The 16,734-nt window shown below is 30.0% G+C and overlaps 2 protein-coding genes across 2 annotated transcripts; one reads left to right on the top strand and one right to left on the bottom strand.

Annotated features, from left to right (window-relative positions):
- Positions 1-8,095: 8,095 nt before the first annotated feature.
- Positions 8,096-9,570, bottom strand: LOC140443618 (uncharacterized). The gene is made up of 5 exons (XM_072534970.1): positions 9,059-9,570; positions 8,858-8,999; positions 8,742-8,804; positions 8,492-8,647; positions 8,096-8,429 (listed from the first exon to the last, which is right to left on the bottom strand). The coding sequence occupies exons 1-5, from the start codon at positions 9,308-9,310 to the stop codon at positions 8,122-8,124; spliced, it is 921 nt and encodes a 306-aa protein (XP_072391071.1). The 5' UTR covers positions 9,311-9,570; the 3' UTR covers positions 8,096-8,121.
- Positions 9,571-9,578: 8 nt separating this feature from the next.
- Positions 9,579-13,055, top strand: LOC140443617 (uncharacterized). The gene is made up of 3 exons (XM_072534969.1): positions 9,579-10,344; positions 10,441-10,671; positions 10,726-13,055. The coding sequence occupies exons 1-3, from the start codon at positions 10,218-10,220 to the stop codon at positions 12,639-12,641; spliced, it is 2,274 nt and encodes a 757-aa protein (XP_072391070.1). The 5' UTR covers positions 9,579-10,217; the 3' UTR covers positions 12,642-13,055.
- Positions 13,056-16,734: the final 3,679 nt, after the last annotated feature.

Below are 16,734 nucleotides of genomic sequence, written 5' to 3'. Positions count from 1 at the left end.
TAAAACAAATAAGGTTTTATTACTATACTGCTACAAATCCGCATAGATTAAGAACAGATACTGAATGAAGAAAGCTCTTATAAGTCCAGGAGAATTAATTCTATTGACTAAGTTAGATCGGACACAAAATCAGATATCTCAAAAAATTAATATTTCATTTGATTGCAGATTCATAGAAGACCGATCAACGTGGAGAAAAGTTGTAGTTAGCGAAGACTCACCCAGTGTTGTAGCGCTATGTAATGATGACGATAAAAAGAAAGGGCAAATAAAAGAAGCAACAAAAATGAACCAATGGTGCAGAGCTGCTTAAAAATCTTGATTGGAAATAATTAATAATGTATGTGTATAGGTCATTTCCAGAGCCAATGTGCTAATTGTGCGTAAAATAAAACTTTTTAGACTAAATCTGCTACAGGACTGTGTGACCCAAATAAACATACACATAGTGATGAAAATTTCATTTTTAAATGCTAATTACAATAAAATGGTAAATTTATCGCTACGGGACATACCGATGTCGCGGTGTCTACCCGCGAATTTTATTAATCTCTTTTAAAAGAATATTGGCACGTACACATAATCACATAATTGTAGACGGTATCGTGTACATAAATACTAAGAAGGTTGTCGTTGTTATCTAAGACTAAGTTTGACAATTTACAGGAGAACCATGTTGGAGTACTATTACTCAGAACTCCCACATAAAGAACATTTAGCTGATAGTTGTGCTCCTAAAGCGCATAAGAGTGCTATAGCTCACAAAATGGGTTCAATTACATTGCAATTTTTAAAATTTTTGTGATAAAATGAAGTGATTGATTGTTGTTTTAAAAAAGCAAGTTGTTTTTTTATTTTTGTATTCCTATCATTATATAAATGTACCTGATATTGTAAAACCAACAACATTTTTCATAATCTATTCTGAAATGGGCTTTCTCTTACTGATAACTATCAAAAGTTTTATTAACTTCTCGTTAATATAATTATGTAGGTATTTAGATTTTTATCTTGTTCTTACTATAGTGTTAAAACACAAATGTAGTCATAGTCTACTGTATTTTTTTCATAGGTTTCATAGTTTTTAACTGTGTGGTAGCCTATGTGTCTATAATAACTTACGCATAGAAAATAATAGAATTTTGTACCTCATAATTTATGTTTATTATCCTTTGTTGTTTTGAAACATCTAAAAGTATAGCAATACATTTTAATTGTTAAACAAAAGAGAAAATAAAAACACTTTTTGTGGTGTGCCACTTAACCTTACACATGTCCTCGACGCATCAAGGAATTTGGATATCGGTTAAAATACTTGGGAATTTCAAGGTTGGCCAAATCCAAATTTCTAATTGATTCGATGCAGGGAAATTCCACTTTCGCTACGTAAAACAAAGGATTTGTTTTACATAAAAGCAGGTAGATTTTCTCTCATCGGTCAGTCGAGCTTGCCTCTTCTACTGTAGACCTAGTCGGTGCTATTATTGTTCCTACTAAGTTATTGTTTTATTTCTGATTTTTTTATATACCATTTTATTTTAGCATTATTGTATATTCAGACCTTTTCAGGTTAGAATAATATATTGATCTATATTTGTTTTGATTGTTTATTTTTCTTGTATTTTGTGTCTAAGTTGTTCTTCCGTAAGTTAAGAACACTTAGAAATATTTATCTTGCTTTTTCTATTTTATATTTTGATTTGTACTTTGTCTAAGTAGTTCTTTCCGGTAAGTCAAAGAACTCTTAGAAATATTTCTCTGAATATTTGACTTGTTATTTTAATTGTGCGTTTAAGCCGTTCTTTTCCGGTAAGTCAAAAGAACACTTAGAAATATTTTCATAATCATTGTTGCATTATTATTTCCGATATTTTATCTAAGATATTTTCTTCCTTAAGTTAAGAAAATACTTAATACATTTGTCTCTTTCATTTTCTATTTTATGCTAAGTTGTTTCTTCCGTAAGTCAAGAAACACTTAGCAATATTTCCACATCTTTTCTGTATTTGATTTTTCGTATTTGTAAGTCGTTTCTTCCGTAAGTCAAGAAACACTTATAAGTATTTGTATTCTTATTTTTCCATATTTGATTCTCTTGTTTGTTTTCACTCTAAGTTGTTTCTTCCGTAAGTCAAGAAACACTTAGAAATATTTCCATACCTTGTTTCATATTTACATATTTCATTTATCTGTATTTCTGTCCTAAGTTGTTTCTTCCGTAAGACAAGAAACACTTAGGAATATTTCTGCACTTTTCTATTCTTTTATCTTGTGTATTTTACTTTTCATTCTAAGTTGTTTCTTCCGTAAGTCAAGAAACACTTAGAAACATTTTCTTTGCATTGTACTTTTATACCATTTTATTTTTCTTGTTTACTAAGTTATTCCTTCCGTAAGTCAAGGAATACTTAGACTATTTTACCTGTTCTGTTTTCTATTTTTGATCTGTTATTTTGTAACTGCTCCTTGGAACTGTTACCTATAACAAATACTTGTCACGGTAACCGTTATTTTATACCAGTAGAAGTATTAAACCATTTTATCAGTGACAAGCAAAGATGGTCAACACCCGGTCTAATCCCGAGGACAGGAAGAAGTCCGCAGAGCCGGCGATGGGTCCTACAGGCCCAAATGCCCCCTCTCGGCAACATGGCGCCCAACAAACAAAACCCGAACTCACGACCCCAGGACCGTCTTCGAGCCAGCCTGCTACAGCTGACTTTATCTCTGCCTTGATGCAAGCGATGGCGGCCCTATCCACAACTCAAGGCACTGCACCCCAGATGCCTCAGCCTGGGACACCGAAGTCCAGGATAAATTACACGAAGCCCCCTCAATTCTCAGGCCGGGACACCGAGAATCCGCTCAGCTTCGGACGGCAGAGGCATCGCCGCGGGCGATGTCCATACTATGACATGTTTTTCATACGGTTTTCGGATCGATTTTTTCAAAACATCAAATATAACCTATTTTTGCCTTTCTTTATTTAGGCTAACCGCTACTGTTTTTTTCTTTAGCGTTTCTTCTTAATCTAGATTAATGTTATATTTACAATTCTTTCTGGAAAGAGCTGTAATTTTTCTCAAATATCCATATTGTTTGGTTTAGGCGCCTTACGGTTTAGCATGCTGTGTCAGATGCTCTTTAAAGTCTCTTTCAATATTAATATCGTTTGAGAAATTTTTCCCAGATACTTATATTTCGTTAGTTAATCTACCATTTGAAGTTCAATCTTCTTTTATTATTAGTTTAAATGGTCCAGTAGTGTGTTCGAACAGTTCAGTTATAAGCAAAATTAGGTGTTGTTGTACACCTAATTCTTTTAGTATCAGTCATAAGTGTATCCTTTTGACTCTGTCTACGATAATCTATAAAACAAATCTATAGAGGGATATTAAATTCCCTAGACTTTTATACTTTTTTTGGACTTTTATAATAATATCTTTAAAATTAAATGTTTAGTGAAAATCTCTACGCGACTTTAATGCATTAAATATTTTAATTAAAAATCGACATACCTATTGAAATTAGACAGTAAAAAATTATGTCATTAAAGATTGATTTATAAATTATTGTAGTTTAAATTCAACTACGCTATGAAACAAATATTGTATGTCATAATCTGCAGTAATCGAAAAATTACAAAGACCTTCCTGTTGTACAGTTTTCTTTAATTAATAGGGTAACAAACATTATAATCCTACCGAAGGGGCTTCTACTTTCATAAACTGTTACACGATTACTCTATCCGATGTACGTACATTTATGGACTAAATGTTTCAGTGCCAATGCATTTTAACAAAAAATACTAATTAATAAAAATGGAAACTTAACTTTTCCAAGTTTATAATAGACACTTTATTTTTGAAAATATATAAAGCAAGTAATATAAATTACCGCCTTGTTTATTAAAACTAAAAAGTAAACTAAAGTTATGTGTCGGTTAACAATTTATATTTAACTTCATTAGCCAAATAATCCTGAAATTCCTCCATGACTAAATTGATGGATATTTAAATAAATTTCAAGTTCCAAAGTGTACCTGCTGTAAAATTTGAAAATCTACTACTAAACCAATTATTGGCAACATCGCAGGAGTTTAGAAATGTACACAGAATGGTAAATACGGATCCCAGAAATGGTTTATCCTGTTGTGGAGTCCACTTAATCCTACATGTTGGTCGGAGTCTACATAAAGCGCTACTCAGATAATAGTATACACGGTGTATATTTTACTGGAGTTAGTATAATACCGTTTTAGAACGGAGCTTACATTAACCGCTAGATGTATATATATATATATATATATATATATATATATATATATATATATATATATATATATATATATATATATATATATATATATATATTTATATATATATATATATATATATATATATATATATATATATATATATATATATATATGGGAGTGTGTTAGTATTGGTCCACACTTATAAAACTGCTTTCTATCTTCATGATAAAAAGTTTCTATGTGTCTATGTGTCTAATGACCAAGATGTTTTTTTGTCATCAAAATTAAAAACATTATTAAGTTAAGTTAAGTTATTTCTAGTGGCTTTAATTAAATGACATGGATCAAATATATAAACAATTTTTTTTCCATTGACATCAAATTCTGAGTTAGTTGGAGAAATCCCCAGTAATGTACTCAATTTTAGAAAATTCGATCCCATATCAGTTCACCAAGGCAATTCACATATAAACCTGATTAAAATAGTTTAGAAATACATTCTTTTATAATAGGAAGAAGGTGATTTGCTTCAAAGGTAGTGTTTACAAATTAATATGCTAGTTGTTGTTTCCAGTTTGAATATAAGCCTCGAACCATTATCACAAGTACATTTTCTGCAATTATTGATTACTTTTTCCCATTTCCTATATTATATAGACCAACAATCTCATCACGACCTGTATCAAAAAATAAATTACTTTTAATAGACAATTCATCAATACAAATAATACAGTGCTTGTCCTGATCTAACATTGTGTTTACTTTTAACTTTAGGGCATCAAATATTTGGTTATTATTCAAACCAGGTTTATGACCAAATTTTCAGTAATTTTTGGAAGACTTCATTTTGAGGGCAAATACAATATTCTTTCCATAAAAGCATAGGCTCTTGGGCCCAAAAAATATAGTGTTAATGCAAATTGTTTATATTCATCAGAATACCTTCTACTTTTTGGAGGTTTAGTTTTTAAAATTGTTTGAGCTTTCACTATTTGTGCTAGGGGTTTGTTTAAGGTACATTCACTTAGCTCTTAGCTGGGTCCTATTTTGACATATTCATAGTCGGAAACCTACAACACAAAAATTACTACATCTCAGCAAAATTAAAAAGCAGCTAACATTTTATTCCCCGAAAAAAAAAACAAGTTATGAATTCTAAACATATAAGCAAACTCACTATAAAAGAAATTGTAAATATAAAAGAATACATACATACAGTATACTTGGACAATCTCAATTTATTTCACGAAGTACTGAAAATGATCATAATTTTTAAGTTTACATTGACGTTATACCTACTATAAGTCGAATATTTTAAAAATAGTGAAATACAAATCTTTCTTTTTTTGCAATATATTAAATTAAAACGAACTTTTGCAATTTCACGATCGATATATTTTGTGGTATACTGTATGTAGATATAAATAAACTTATTTTTTGCCATTGTTTTCTTTTAATTCCTAATACAGAGTGATTGATAACTTACTAAAATAATTCACTTGTTTTTGTCATATTTAGAACGCGAAACACAAATTGTTCCTTATTATATTTTATCTTTACAAACAACATTCAAAATTTCAACATTTAATTAAAATAATCAGTTTTAACTTCTCATTTATTTCCTAAAAAAATATGTAAGTACTTACTGTGTGAATGTTGTCTCCTATAACATATAACATATAACAAATAATTAGCATCAGACGATTAAAATTATCTTAATTATAAGCAACTTATTCGCTAAATATGCGAGTAAGTTTATTGGTTTAACACTGATATCAGAAACTTCAATCCTAAATTTTGAAATTCGCGCTATTCTTTTTCTAGCCAACTTGGCAACGTTGGATTCGTATGCTACATTTATGTCCAGTTGCACCAACAAATAAACGATTGATTTTTTGATTTGGATTGCCCGTTTATTTTAGAATATGTTGCACCAACCATTACTCGATTGGAACCGACTGTTTTTGATCTGTCAAAAGTAACCAACCGATTTCCTACGGTTATTTAAAAAATCGACTGTTTTTAACCTCACTTTTACACGGTTTATATTATTAAAGTGTTATTAGCAAAGATTTTGTATAAAGTATTATAGATTATAATTTAAAAAAATGGATTTATCATCGTCGTCGTCGAGTTCATCTTCTGACGATTTGGAAGATATAATGCATATGTTACCAAATATAAGATATGTAAGAGATCGCAATGATTTGTATAATAAATATAATGAAGTTGAATTTAAAGCAAGGTATATATATCATTATTTATCTGAATGACTGGGAATACATTTTAATTATTTTTAGATATCGAGTAAGCAAGAAAACAGTGTTGGTCCTTTTAGAACGTTTTCATGAACATTTAAGTTATAGGACAGGAAGGAATAATCCTGTGTCTCCATTAAATCAAATTTTAATAACCCTAAGGTATTATGCAACTGGTTGCTTTCAACAAGTTCTTGGTGATCTTGTAGAGGTAAATAAAAGTACAGTGTGTAGAATTGTTCATCGAGTGGGTCATCACATAGCACTTCTTCGTGAAGAGTACATAACCATGCCTAAAAATCCCAGAGATATAGCTACGGCAAAGCAAGGATTTTATACACTGGCAAACTTCCCAGGAGTAATAGGAGCTATAGATTGTACTCACATTAGAATTAATTCTCCTGGCGGAGAAAACTCTGAACTATATCGTAACAGAAAGGGGTGGTTTTCTATTAATGTGCAAATTGTATGTGATTCCAAGTTACGTATCATGGATATAGTTGCTAGATGGCCAGGTAGTGTACATGACAGTACAATATATAACTCCAGTTTATTAAGAGCCCAATTTGAAGCTGGTGAATATCCTAATTGTTATTTACTTGGGGATAGTGGTTACACATGCACAAATTTTTTATTAACTCCACTTAGTCAAACTACGTCTGAAGCTGAAGAACGTTATCAAAATGCCCACATAAAAACCAGAAATGTTATTGAAAGGTTGAATGGTGTTTTAAAAAGAAGATTTCCAGTTTTAGCTACAGGAATGCAAATAGCACTTAATAACATAGGAAGAGTCATTGTTGCAACATCTGTTTTACATAATATTGCTATTGCAGAAGGAGATGAATGGGAGGAAGAACCTTTTGCAGAAAACATTGAAGATGAAATTCCTGTAAGAGGCAATGCAGAAAATGTTGTTAGAAGACATTTAATACAACATATTTTTAATTAAAAACAATCTTGTAATTTGTTAACAACACTGATTTAAATAAAATTTTTTGCATTTTTGAGAAGATTCTCTGTTCTTTGTTCTGACTGTTTTTACAAACTTATAATTTTTTATAAGAAATAGTGTATTTTTTAGTTTGGTGATTATTTTATATTCTCCTATAAATAAAGAGTGTATGTTTTAGTTGTTTTTTGTTTATTAAACTACGAAAGAATGTCGTCAAACATTTTTGTAACAAATTTGAAAAAAAGTCAAATTTGGTACTACTGATAAATTAAAGGTGAAATATCTATTCCATAAATTTTTAAATAGTTCTAGAAGGGCATTAATAGAAAGAAAACACAGTTTTCATATTTTTTTTTTTTGTTTGCCAAGATAAAGGTTAAAGAACAGCAGGAAAGGACTGGATGCAGATTGCCCAGAATAGAGACCAATGGAGATTACAGGGGAGGACTATGACCAATAATGAGTGTTTAAGGCTTGTTAAATAGATTAGATTAGATAGATATTTGTGAAAGACGTATCAATTTTATAATGAAATTATGTATGACATTGTGCTAAAACCCCACCAAATAAGAAATAAAATGAGGTATTGAACGGTTAAATTTATTTATTAAACAAAAATTATAGTAAAAAATTAAAACATAACTATAAAATTAAATATTAAATTCTTTTCCAAAACGAAGCTTATAATCTTCCAACTTAGTCGCCAATTCAACTTGTTTAATCTTTTTTTCTAATTTTACAACTTCAAGAGTTTCTTTCTTTATTTGTTCGTCCAGCTCAAATAATGTTTTATCATTTTTCAATTTTTGGTCTTTTATTTTTTTTTCGGTTTTAATTATATCTTCTTTATTTTTATTTTGGTCCTTTATGTAGTCTTCTTTTTGTTTTATTTTATTTTTTTTTGTTGCTGTTAAAGATGAAATGTCCTCATATAGATCAGAAAGTTTTCGTTTTCTTGCTAAAATAATAAAATGAATGTATTTTAAATATAAAAATAATCCTCATGTCAAATGAAATTACCTGACTTTTTTTCTTTTTGAGTTATCATTTTACTGGGACCTGGGGTATCTTCTAGTGGAACTGGATCATCAGTAGTTCGTAACTCGCTGACACTGTGGACCATTTCAGAACAGTTCTGATGTTCTGCTGAGTGACTAATATAAATTTCTGTGTCGTCTAAAATAAATTTGTATTAGTTTTTGCTTTAATCTAAATATACTGAAATGTATTCTCAGAAATTTATAACTACAAATTATACTTAATTACCTACCTAAATGATCTATTTCTATCTCTTCAATAGGAACAACATCTTGAGTAATGGTATTTGTACATTCTAAAAAAAATATTATGAGTATATTGTAATGTAAACAAATTTTTACCACCTGCCTTCATAAAACGAAGTACTGGAATCATACACATTTGGGAGGGGTTGAAATTGTTCTTTGAGTGCTCCCAACAATTTTTCCTCACCAGGTAATAATATGGTTGTAGTTTGCTCTGGACCACCTCCTGTTTTGTATTTTTCTACCTACATAAATTTTATTGCATCCATTAAAAACCTATTTAAAATGATTGTTATATTGTTACCTTTTCTACAGCTTGTTTCTTTTTAATCTTTCTTTTGATATTTTCGTAAAACATTTTTATTTGTTTCGAGGTACGATGCGTATTTACGTTCATGGCATTAAATTCTTTGGTAATGTTTTCCCATGCAATGGCTTTTTGTTTGTTTGTCACACCATCCGTTTGCTTATTTTCTATAATAAATTTATATTTAATTGCTACATCTAAAATTATGTCTTTCTCTAAACTAGAGAAGTGGCTTCCTTTATTTTCCATCTTAAGTAAACACTACACACACAAAACTGCAAGAAAACAATGTTATTATAACTTAAGCGTCTATATTCTTTGATAATAGTTCAACAATGTTCAATTGGGTTGGCATGACCTTACAAAACTTTCTTTGTTGACAATATTTTTGACAGATCACACTCCGATTCGAATGAAATAATCAAAATAATCTGTACTCGTTCAATGTTGCCACGTATAAATTGTCGGTTTGTAAACCAATAGTTTTTTAGAATGGTGCAACTCCTTTGAAAAATCTGTGACTGAGGTGAGTAAGCACATAAGTCAAATTTTCCGAATTTTTTTTTTTGATAAAAATGTGTAGGTGATTTGTAATACTATCATCGGATCTAAGCACTTTAGTCTACTATGCATTTTTACAGCTGTTATTGCGAAGTGTGCATAATGACCATACTGAGAAAATACCGACTTGAGTTTGTGAATAAACACTTAAGTCGACTTATGTGAAGGGAGCCAGTTGGATCTTGTTGTCTCGTGTCGTCCCGTTGGTGACTTATGTTACTAGGCGCGTATGAAACGTTACATGCAGACAAGAATTAACCTAAAACAATTCAGTTTGGTTTGATATTGCGACTAACACGTGTCCAGAAGTTTTCTGTTTAAAGTGTCTGGTTATTTATATATTTGTGTTTCTTTCATTTGGAAAAATATTTGTGTTTCTTTAATTTGGAAAAATATGAGTGGATTTTCAAGTAGATGGGAAAAAATTAAAGAAGCGTTGAGAAAAAGAGAAGAAAAAGAACTTAATGTTTCTAGTAAGAGCGATTCTTGTGGCCTGGTTATTTCTGAGAAGAAAGGTAAGTTTTTCAGTTTATTATATTTAGAAAGATAGATTGGTTAAAATTTTGATGTTATTTTAGATGATGGTGGTGATTACATGAGGCTAGAGCCCAATACTAGTTTAACTGGGATCATTTTGAAAGAAAGTGTAGAATATACCCTAGATTCATATGAGAAGCACTTTGTACCAGAGCCTGGCTATAATGATCCCTGCTGTAGTAATGGTACTGGTAATTAAATCTTAGATTTTTTTAATTTGAGTTGTTGCATAACCTAACTTACATAATTCGGCTATAAGCTAAATGTCATTCTGGTTACAGAGCAAAACTGCATATCGGAATATTTTCAAAGCTCCAAGGATGAACCAATCATCATTCAGGAATTAACTTCATCATCAACGTTTGTTCAACCAACAAGCTGGTTATCGGAATATATTGGAAGCGCTGAGGATGAACCAATAACTATTCACGAATTAACTTCTCCATCAATGTCTGTTCAACCAGGACAACACATAAACTCAAGCAGTACAGACGGAATATTATTTTCAGAAGGTTGGTGATATTAATATAAAATTACTTGAGTGTAAACATATTTTATTGTTCCAGATCAAAATTCAACTTCCCTGGTAAAACCTACAAATGAGTATAGTTCCGATGATGAGTTGATAGCAGATCCCCATTACATTCCTGAAAACAATTCTGTTTTGATGACAAATAATAATAGTACAAGCAAAAGCACTTTAGAGCGTAAAAAATCACGTCAACAGCTGAAAAAAACACCAGACACTAGAAAGGCTAGAGAATTACGAAAAAAAAATCGTAATTCGGGTAAGTCATATGTTACAAAAAATGGTAAAATAATTCCAGAGAGACCATTTCAACCTCTGCCACTATGCCGAGCAAAATGCAAAACAAAAATCACTGAAAGTCAGCTGAAGGCAATTTTTTCCGAATATTGGAGTTTAGGCAGTTACGACAAGAGAGCAGCTTATATAGCCAGTCTTTTCACCATACATGACAAAAAATCGCAGAGACCTCGTACAGACGATCCAGACAAAGAAAAATTTCGCCTCAAAACCTACAAATATTTTTTACGAATAGATGGTAGCCATATTTCTGTTTGCCGTAAATGCTTTCTTGTGACTTTCAATGAAACAGACAATTTCATAAAAGTTATCGCTTTAAAAAAAAGAGCATCACCTGCGGAAACAAAGACTGATTCTGCCCAAGGAACGAATATTCCACCAAACAAGTGGTCTGAAGAAAAATTAGAAGAAGTCAGTAAGCATATTTTGAGTTTCCCGAGTTACGAAAGTCACTACTCACGCGCCCAAACAAATAAAAAGTTTCTACCATCACATTTGACTCTAGAAGCAATGTATTCGCTGTACAAGGAATCATACCAAAACCCTGTGTCGTATCCATATTATAGATCTGAATTCCATAAATTGAATCTGTCGTTTAAAAAGCCTCAGACGGATACTTGCCATAAATGCGACAAGTTTGTTATGCTACTGAAATGCAGCGATGGAACAGAGAAAGAATCTGCAGAAATAGAAAAGGAAAATCATATGATTTCTGCAGAACAGGCATATCAGAATAAAAAACAAGACAAGCTTTTAGCTCAAAAGACCAAAGAAATGAAATGTTTTACTTTTGACCTCCAGCAATGTCTACCAACTCCTTTATTAAAGTCTTCAGTCGCTTTTTACAAACGGCAGCTATGGACATTCAACCTCACTGTAATGGATGAAAATGGAAAATCAAAACATTTTATGTGGCACGAATGTATTGCAAAACGAGGGGCCAATGAGGTTGGATCATGCTTGTATAAAGTGTTTCTGGAATTGCCTCCTGAAGTTACACATGTTGTTCTTTATTCAGATACATGTGGAGGGCAAAATAAAAATTCACATATTTCATCCATGATTATGTCAATATTACAGAGTTCAGATGTAAACGTGCAAGTAGTGGATCATAAGTTTATGGTACCTGGGCATACCCACATGGAGGTAGATGTAGCACACTCTATGATCGAGAAAAAAAAGAAAAGATCGCATATAGAAATTTTTCTTCCTCATGATTGGTACCAGCTGGTCAGATCAACAAGTTCAAAATTTGAAGTAGTGGAGATGGCCCGTAAGGATTTTTTCGATTTTGCTTCTCTGTTAAAGGGGCCATTGGTGTCTAGGAAAAAAGATGATCAAGGAGAACCTTTTCGCTGGCATGACGTGCAATGGCTACATTATAGAAAAGAGAATAATGGGAAAATATTTTTCAAAAAATCCTTAAATACAGAGGAGCCATTTAAGGAAATTTCTTTTATTAGACGAAATGGGTTGGGAAATTTAGTTCCCCCGTTGAAATATAAGGCGGATGTGCCAATAAATAAAGAAAAAAAGAAGGATCTTCTTGATTTGCTTCCTTTAATCCCTACAACTTTTCATGGGTTCTATGAAAATCTTCCATCGAGCGAAACAGCGTTGCTGGACTATCCAGGTATCGACGAAGATATTAATTAAATAGTAATTATGTTTAAGTGTTTCAGTTTTTTTTTTCGGTTTATTTTTTTATTAAACTTTCTTTTTTATAACAAATAAAAAATACTTTGTTTATTAATAATATTTTCATAACCCTTTTCTGTAAGTGCAATAACACATAAGTCATGGACACACTTGGGATCAAATAACATAAGTCACGAATTTCACTTTTGACATATTTTTTATTTCATTAGCGGTGGAAAGTTTGGAGAATGTTCTATATTAGTATAAGACATTTACATAGATAATTATAAAAACAACAATTAAAACCAAATAAAGTAAGTAACACGTAATTGTGGACCATAAAACGGATTTAGAGGTTCCCGGCGAACTTTAAATCGCTTCTACTGCAAAACTAGGCAAAATGACTTATGTGCTTTCTCACCACGGTCAAAGAAATAACCATTGATCGTTGATTTAAATCGTCGAATTGACGGTTAGCAAATCAGTTGATTTACAGTCTGTTGGTGCAACTGGGCATAAGTATTAAATTAAATTATAACAGTGTAATTAGTGTTAAATTATAACAACTAAAATATATTTTTGGACGATTTTCACATTTGGTCCCATTGAAGTTAGCTATAATGAGCCGTCAATTTAAGATCACAGAACAAATTTTTGACGTTTGGCAGTGTTGCCATGTCTTTTTAATAAATCGGGAAAGTGCATATATTAATAAAAATTCAATATATATTTCTTTTCAATATATTTTTTCTAAATTAAGATTTAATTTAAGTTCAAAAGTGCAAAATAACTTAAATTCTGTTGTTTTTATGTCTTTTTAATAAATCTGGAAAGAGCATGGGATATATAATTAATAAAAATTCAATATATTTTTTCTAAATTAAGATTAAATAAAGTTCAAAAGTGCAAAATAACTTAAATTCTGCTGTTTTTATGTCTTTTTAATAAATCGGGAAAGAGCATGGGATATATAATTAATAAAAATTCAATATATTTTTTCTAAATTAAGATTTAATTAATAATTTTCTAATTATTTTACATTAAAAGTCATAAGAAACGAAACTATTTGTAGAGGACTAAAATCTGTATTAAAAACAAATGTTTAAACTGTTCTACGAATTAATTGTATTCTGAAATTTTGCAAGAATATAATACATTTTTCAGGCCACCCCTTAAAGTTAGGCCACACGAGGTACAAGAACGTGTATGTGACAGGTTGGGCTTGGTCATATTGATATTGTTGATAATTTATTTAACAATATTTGAATTGCCAAAATTTTAATTTTGTGATTTATTGTTTAAAAACAATATAGTTGATTAAGAACTGTATTCAGTTGAGGAGAAAGTAGCGATAATAAAAATGTTTTATTCAGGCAATAGTAATAAGATATCCCAATAGATAAATTCAAAGTCATTCAACAATTCAAAGGATTTTACAAAATTTTAAAAATACTGGGACCGTGTTTTCTAATTGTACCTGTACAAACAATATTGATGAGATACTAAGAAATTTAGAAAATCAAAATGAAGTAAATGTAGCAGTTGTAGAAAATCCTAAAATAAGTTGGATCTTTGCAGACCAGTTTAATATTCATAGTTCCACGGCTTTAAAAATTTTGAAAAGAAATAAATTCCGTTCATACAAATTTCAATGTCATCAGGATCTAAGAGAATAAGAAGCTGAGCGACGAGCGGAATTTCGTTATGAAATTTTAGATCGGGCTAATGAAGACAGACAATTTTTAAACAACATTTTGTTTAGTGACAAATGTACATTTACATTCAATAATGAACGAAATGTTCAAAATCATAGGATTTGGTCGACACAAAAGCCTGAGGATATTACTGAAAGCTATATCCAATATCGTCGAGAAATAAATGGTTAGGAATATTTAAACACAATATTATTGGACCATTTTTCTATGACGAAAAGTTAAATTCAAAAAAGGTTTTAGACTTGATACAAGAAGAGATTTTACCCAGACTTGCAGAAATAGCTCCAGATGAAGAAGAAATTTGGCTTCAAATGGATTGGTGCTGTACACACAATAACTGGGAGGTCAAGGAATTCCTTAAAAACAGCTTAAATAATTGTTTGATTGGACCTGCCTGTAATATTAAGTGGCCCCCGAGATCGGGTGATCTAGCTTCAAACGATTATTTTATCTGGGGGCATCTAAAATCAAAAATCTATTCTGACCAACAATTTACAGATATTGAAGCAAAAAAATGCGAATTATTGAAGAGTGTGCAAAAATAACGCCACGCATTCTAGCTAATGTTGGACGAGAAATCTACAATCGAGTGGGATACTGCTTAGTACAAAATGGCTTATTGTTTGAACAATACTTATAGTTTTATGTTTAGAAATTATAATTATTTTTAAAAATTATCACAATAAAACTATATTGAAATTCTTTGAATTGTATAACCTGGAATTGAATTAGAGTGTTTTATGATATGTTAAATAAAGATCTGGCGGTGCTCGCACTATTGCCCAAATACAACATTATTGCGATTTTTCGTGAACTGAGTAGATTTCATTAATTTTATTGGTTTTTAAACAATATAATTTATTTTTTACAAAGTACTATTTATTGTTCACTAGTAGTATTAGTGAAAATTTGCTTATTTTAGTATTTGTGTATAATTTAATCATAAAATAAGAATATTGACAATTCAAATATTGTCAAATAAACTCGGTTCGCTATTGCCAGTCCGAACTGTCTAGTGAATTTAGTAATTATTTTTTTGCGAAGTTAGTTACTTTTGACAGACTAAAAGTGGCTGGAAATTACTATACAACCAAGCACACGTACTCATAGCCAATATTAAGAGTAAACAAACTAAATAGTAAATAAAATAGAACTTTGTGAATTACTGACAATCAATATTTATTTATCTGCACCATATAATAAATAGTTATGTTAAATTATAACAACTAAATATATATTTTTTAAATATATACTACCCAAAATTTGATGGGTTTAGTATACACTTCGACTATTTAGAATAATTCTTCTTTTTTTAAGGAAAGAAGTCTGTAATAATAGGATACTTGAGGTATTAATACTGAGAAGTAGGAATTGTTGTGTTGTAGGTTTCCGACAATGAATCTGTCAAAATATGCCCGAGCTAAGCGAATGGAGTTTATATCAGAATCATCAATATGACCAAACGCAACATGTCATACACATTCTTGTACCTAGTGTGGCCTGCCTTTAAGAGGTGGCCTTAAAAATGTATTATATTTTTGCAAAATTGTGGAATACATTTAATTCGTAGAACAATTTTAACATTTGTTTTTAATACAGATTTAAGATTACCTATTTGTTAATTAATTATATTAATATAAATATACATAGATATATATATATATATATATATATATATATATATATATATATATATATATATATATATATATATACATATATATATATATACATACATATATATATATATATATATATATATATATATATATATATATATATATATATATATATACATACATATATATATATATACATATATATATATATATATATATATATATATATATATATATATATATATATATATATACAAATGCAATAAAATAATTACAAATTGTCTAGTGCTAATAGTATATTTTTAGTTGAACTTATAGCCATCAAAAAAGCTCTATACCTAATTATTATAGAATTAATTCAAGAGAATAATATTAAAAAACGGTGCGTGGCACTTGGGGAGTGCAGACAGAAGTGAACACTTCTTATAGCGCCCTATTACTATATGCGGGTCAAATAAATTTTATCTCTACTTATTACTGAATTGTTAATATTTGTTTCTAATAACATCACATATTAAAGTTCTTTAAAACTTAAAAAATCTTGTTTGTTTTAAAAGTTTAAAATGTTTAAACATAAACCTAAAAAATGTTTTTCTAAAAATTTTGTTTAATGGTTTTTAGTAATATTGAAAATTTGTTAAATATAATAAGTATAGAATTTATTTATCGTTTACATTCTCGTTAACACTTATACGTGTTATACTTTTAATAAAGGCTTATTGAAAATTTGAAAATGGCAAATTTGCCGAAACATTTAAGCAATAGTTAAGTAGTTTT

This window comes from Diabrotica undecimpunctata, chromosome 6 (genome assembly GCF_040954645.1).
Source record: "Diabrotica undecimpunctata isolate CICGRU chromosome 6, icDiaUnde3, whole genome shotgun sequence".
In the NCBI taxonomy this organism is placed as follows: domain Eukaryota; kingdom Metazoa; phylum Arthropoda; class Insecta; order Coleoptera; family Chrysomelidae; genus Diabrotica; species Diabrotica undecimpunctata.
This window is presented reverse-complemented; position numbering and strand designations above follow the sequence as displayed.

Coding starts and splice junctions, on each gene's coding strand:
- LOC140443618 (XM_072534970.1), bottom strand. CDS start 9,310: ATGGAAAATAAAGGAAGCCACTTCTCTAGTTTAGAGAAAGACATAATT. Junction 8,805..8,857: donor CAGTACTTCGTTTTATGAAG/GCAGGTGGTAAA, acceptor TATTTTTTTTAG/AATGTACAAATACCATTACT. Junction 8,648..8,741: donor GATAGAAATAGATCATTTAG/GTAGGTAATTAA, acceptor AATTTATTTTAG/ACGACACAGAAATTTATATT.
- LOC140443617 (XM_072534969.1), top strand. CDS start 10,218: ATGAGGCTAGAGCCCAATACTAGTTTAACTGGGATCATTTTGAAAGAA. Junction 10,345..10,440: donor TGATCCCTGCTGTAGTAATG/GTACTGGTAATT, acceptor TTCTGGTTACAG/AGCAAAACTGCATATCGGAA. Junction 10,672..10,725: donor CGGAATATTATTTTCAGAAG/GTTGGTGATATT, acceptor TTATTGTTCCAG/ATCAAAATTCAACTTCCCTG.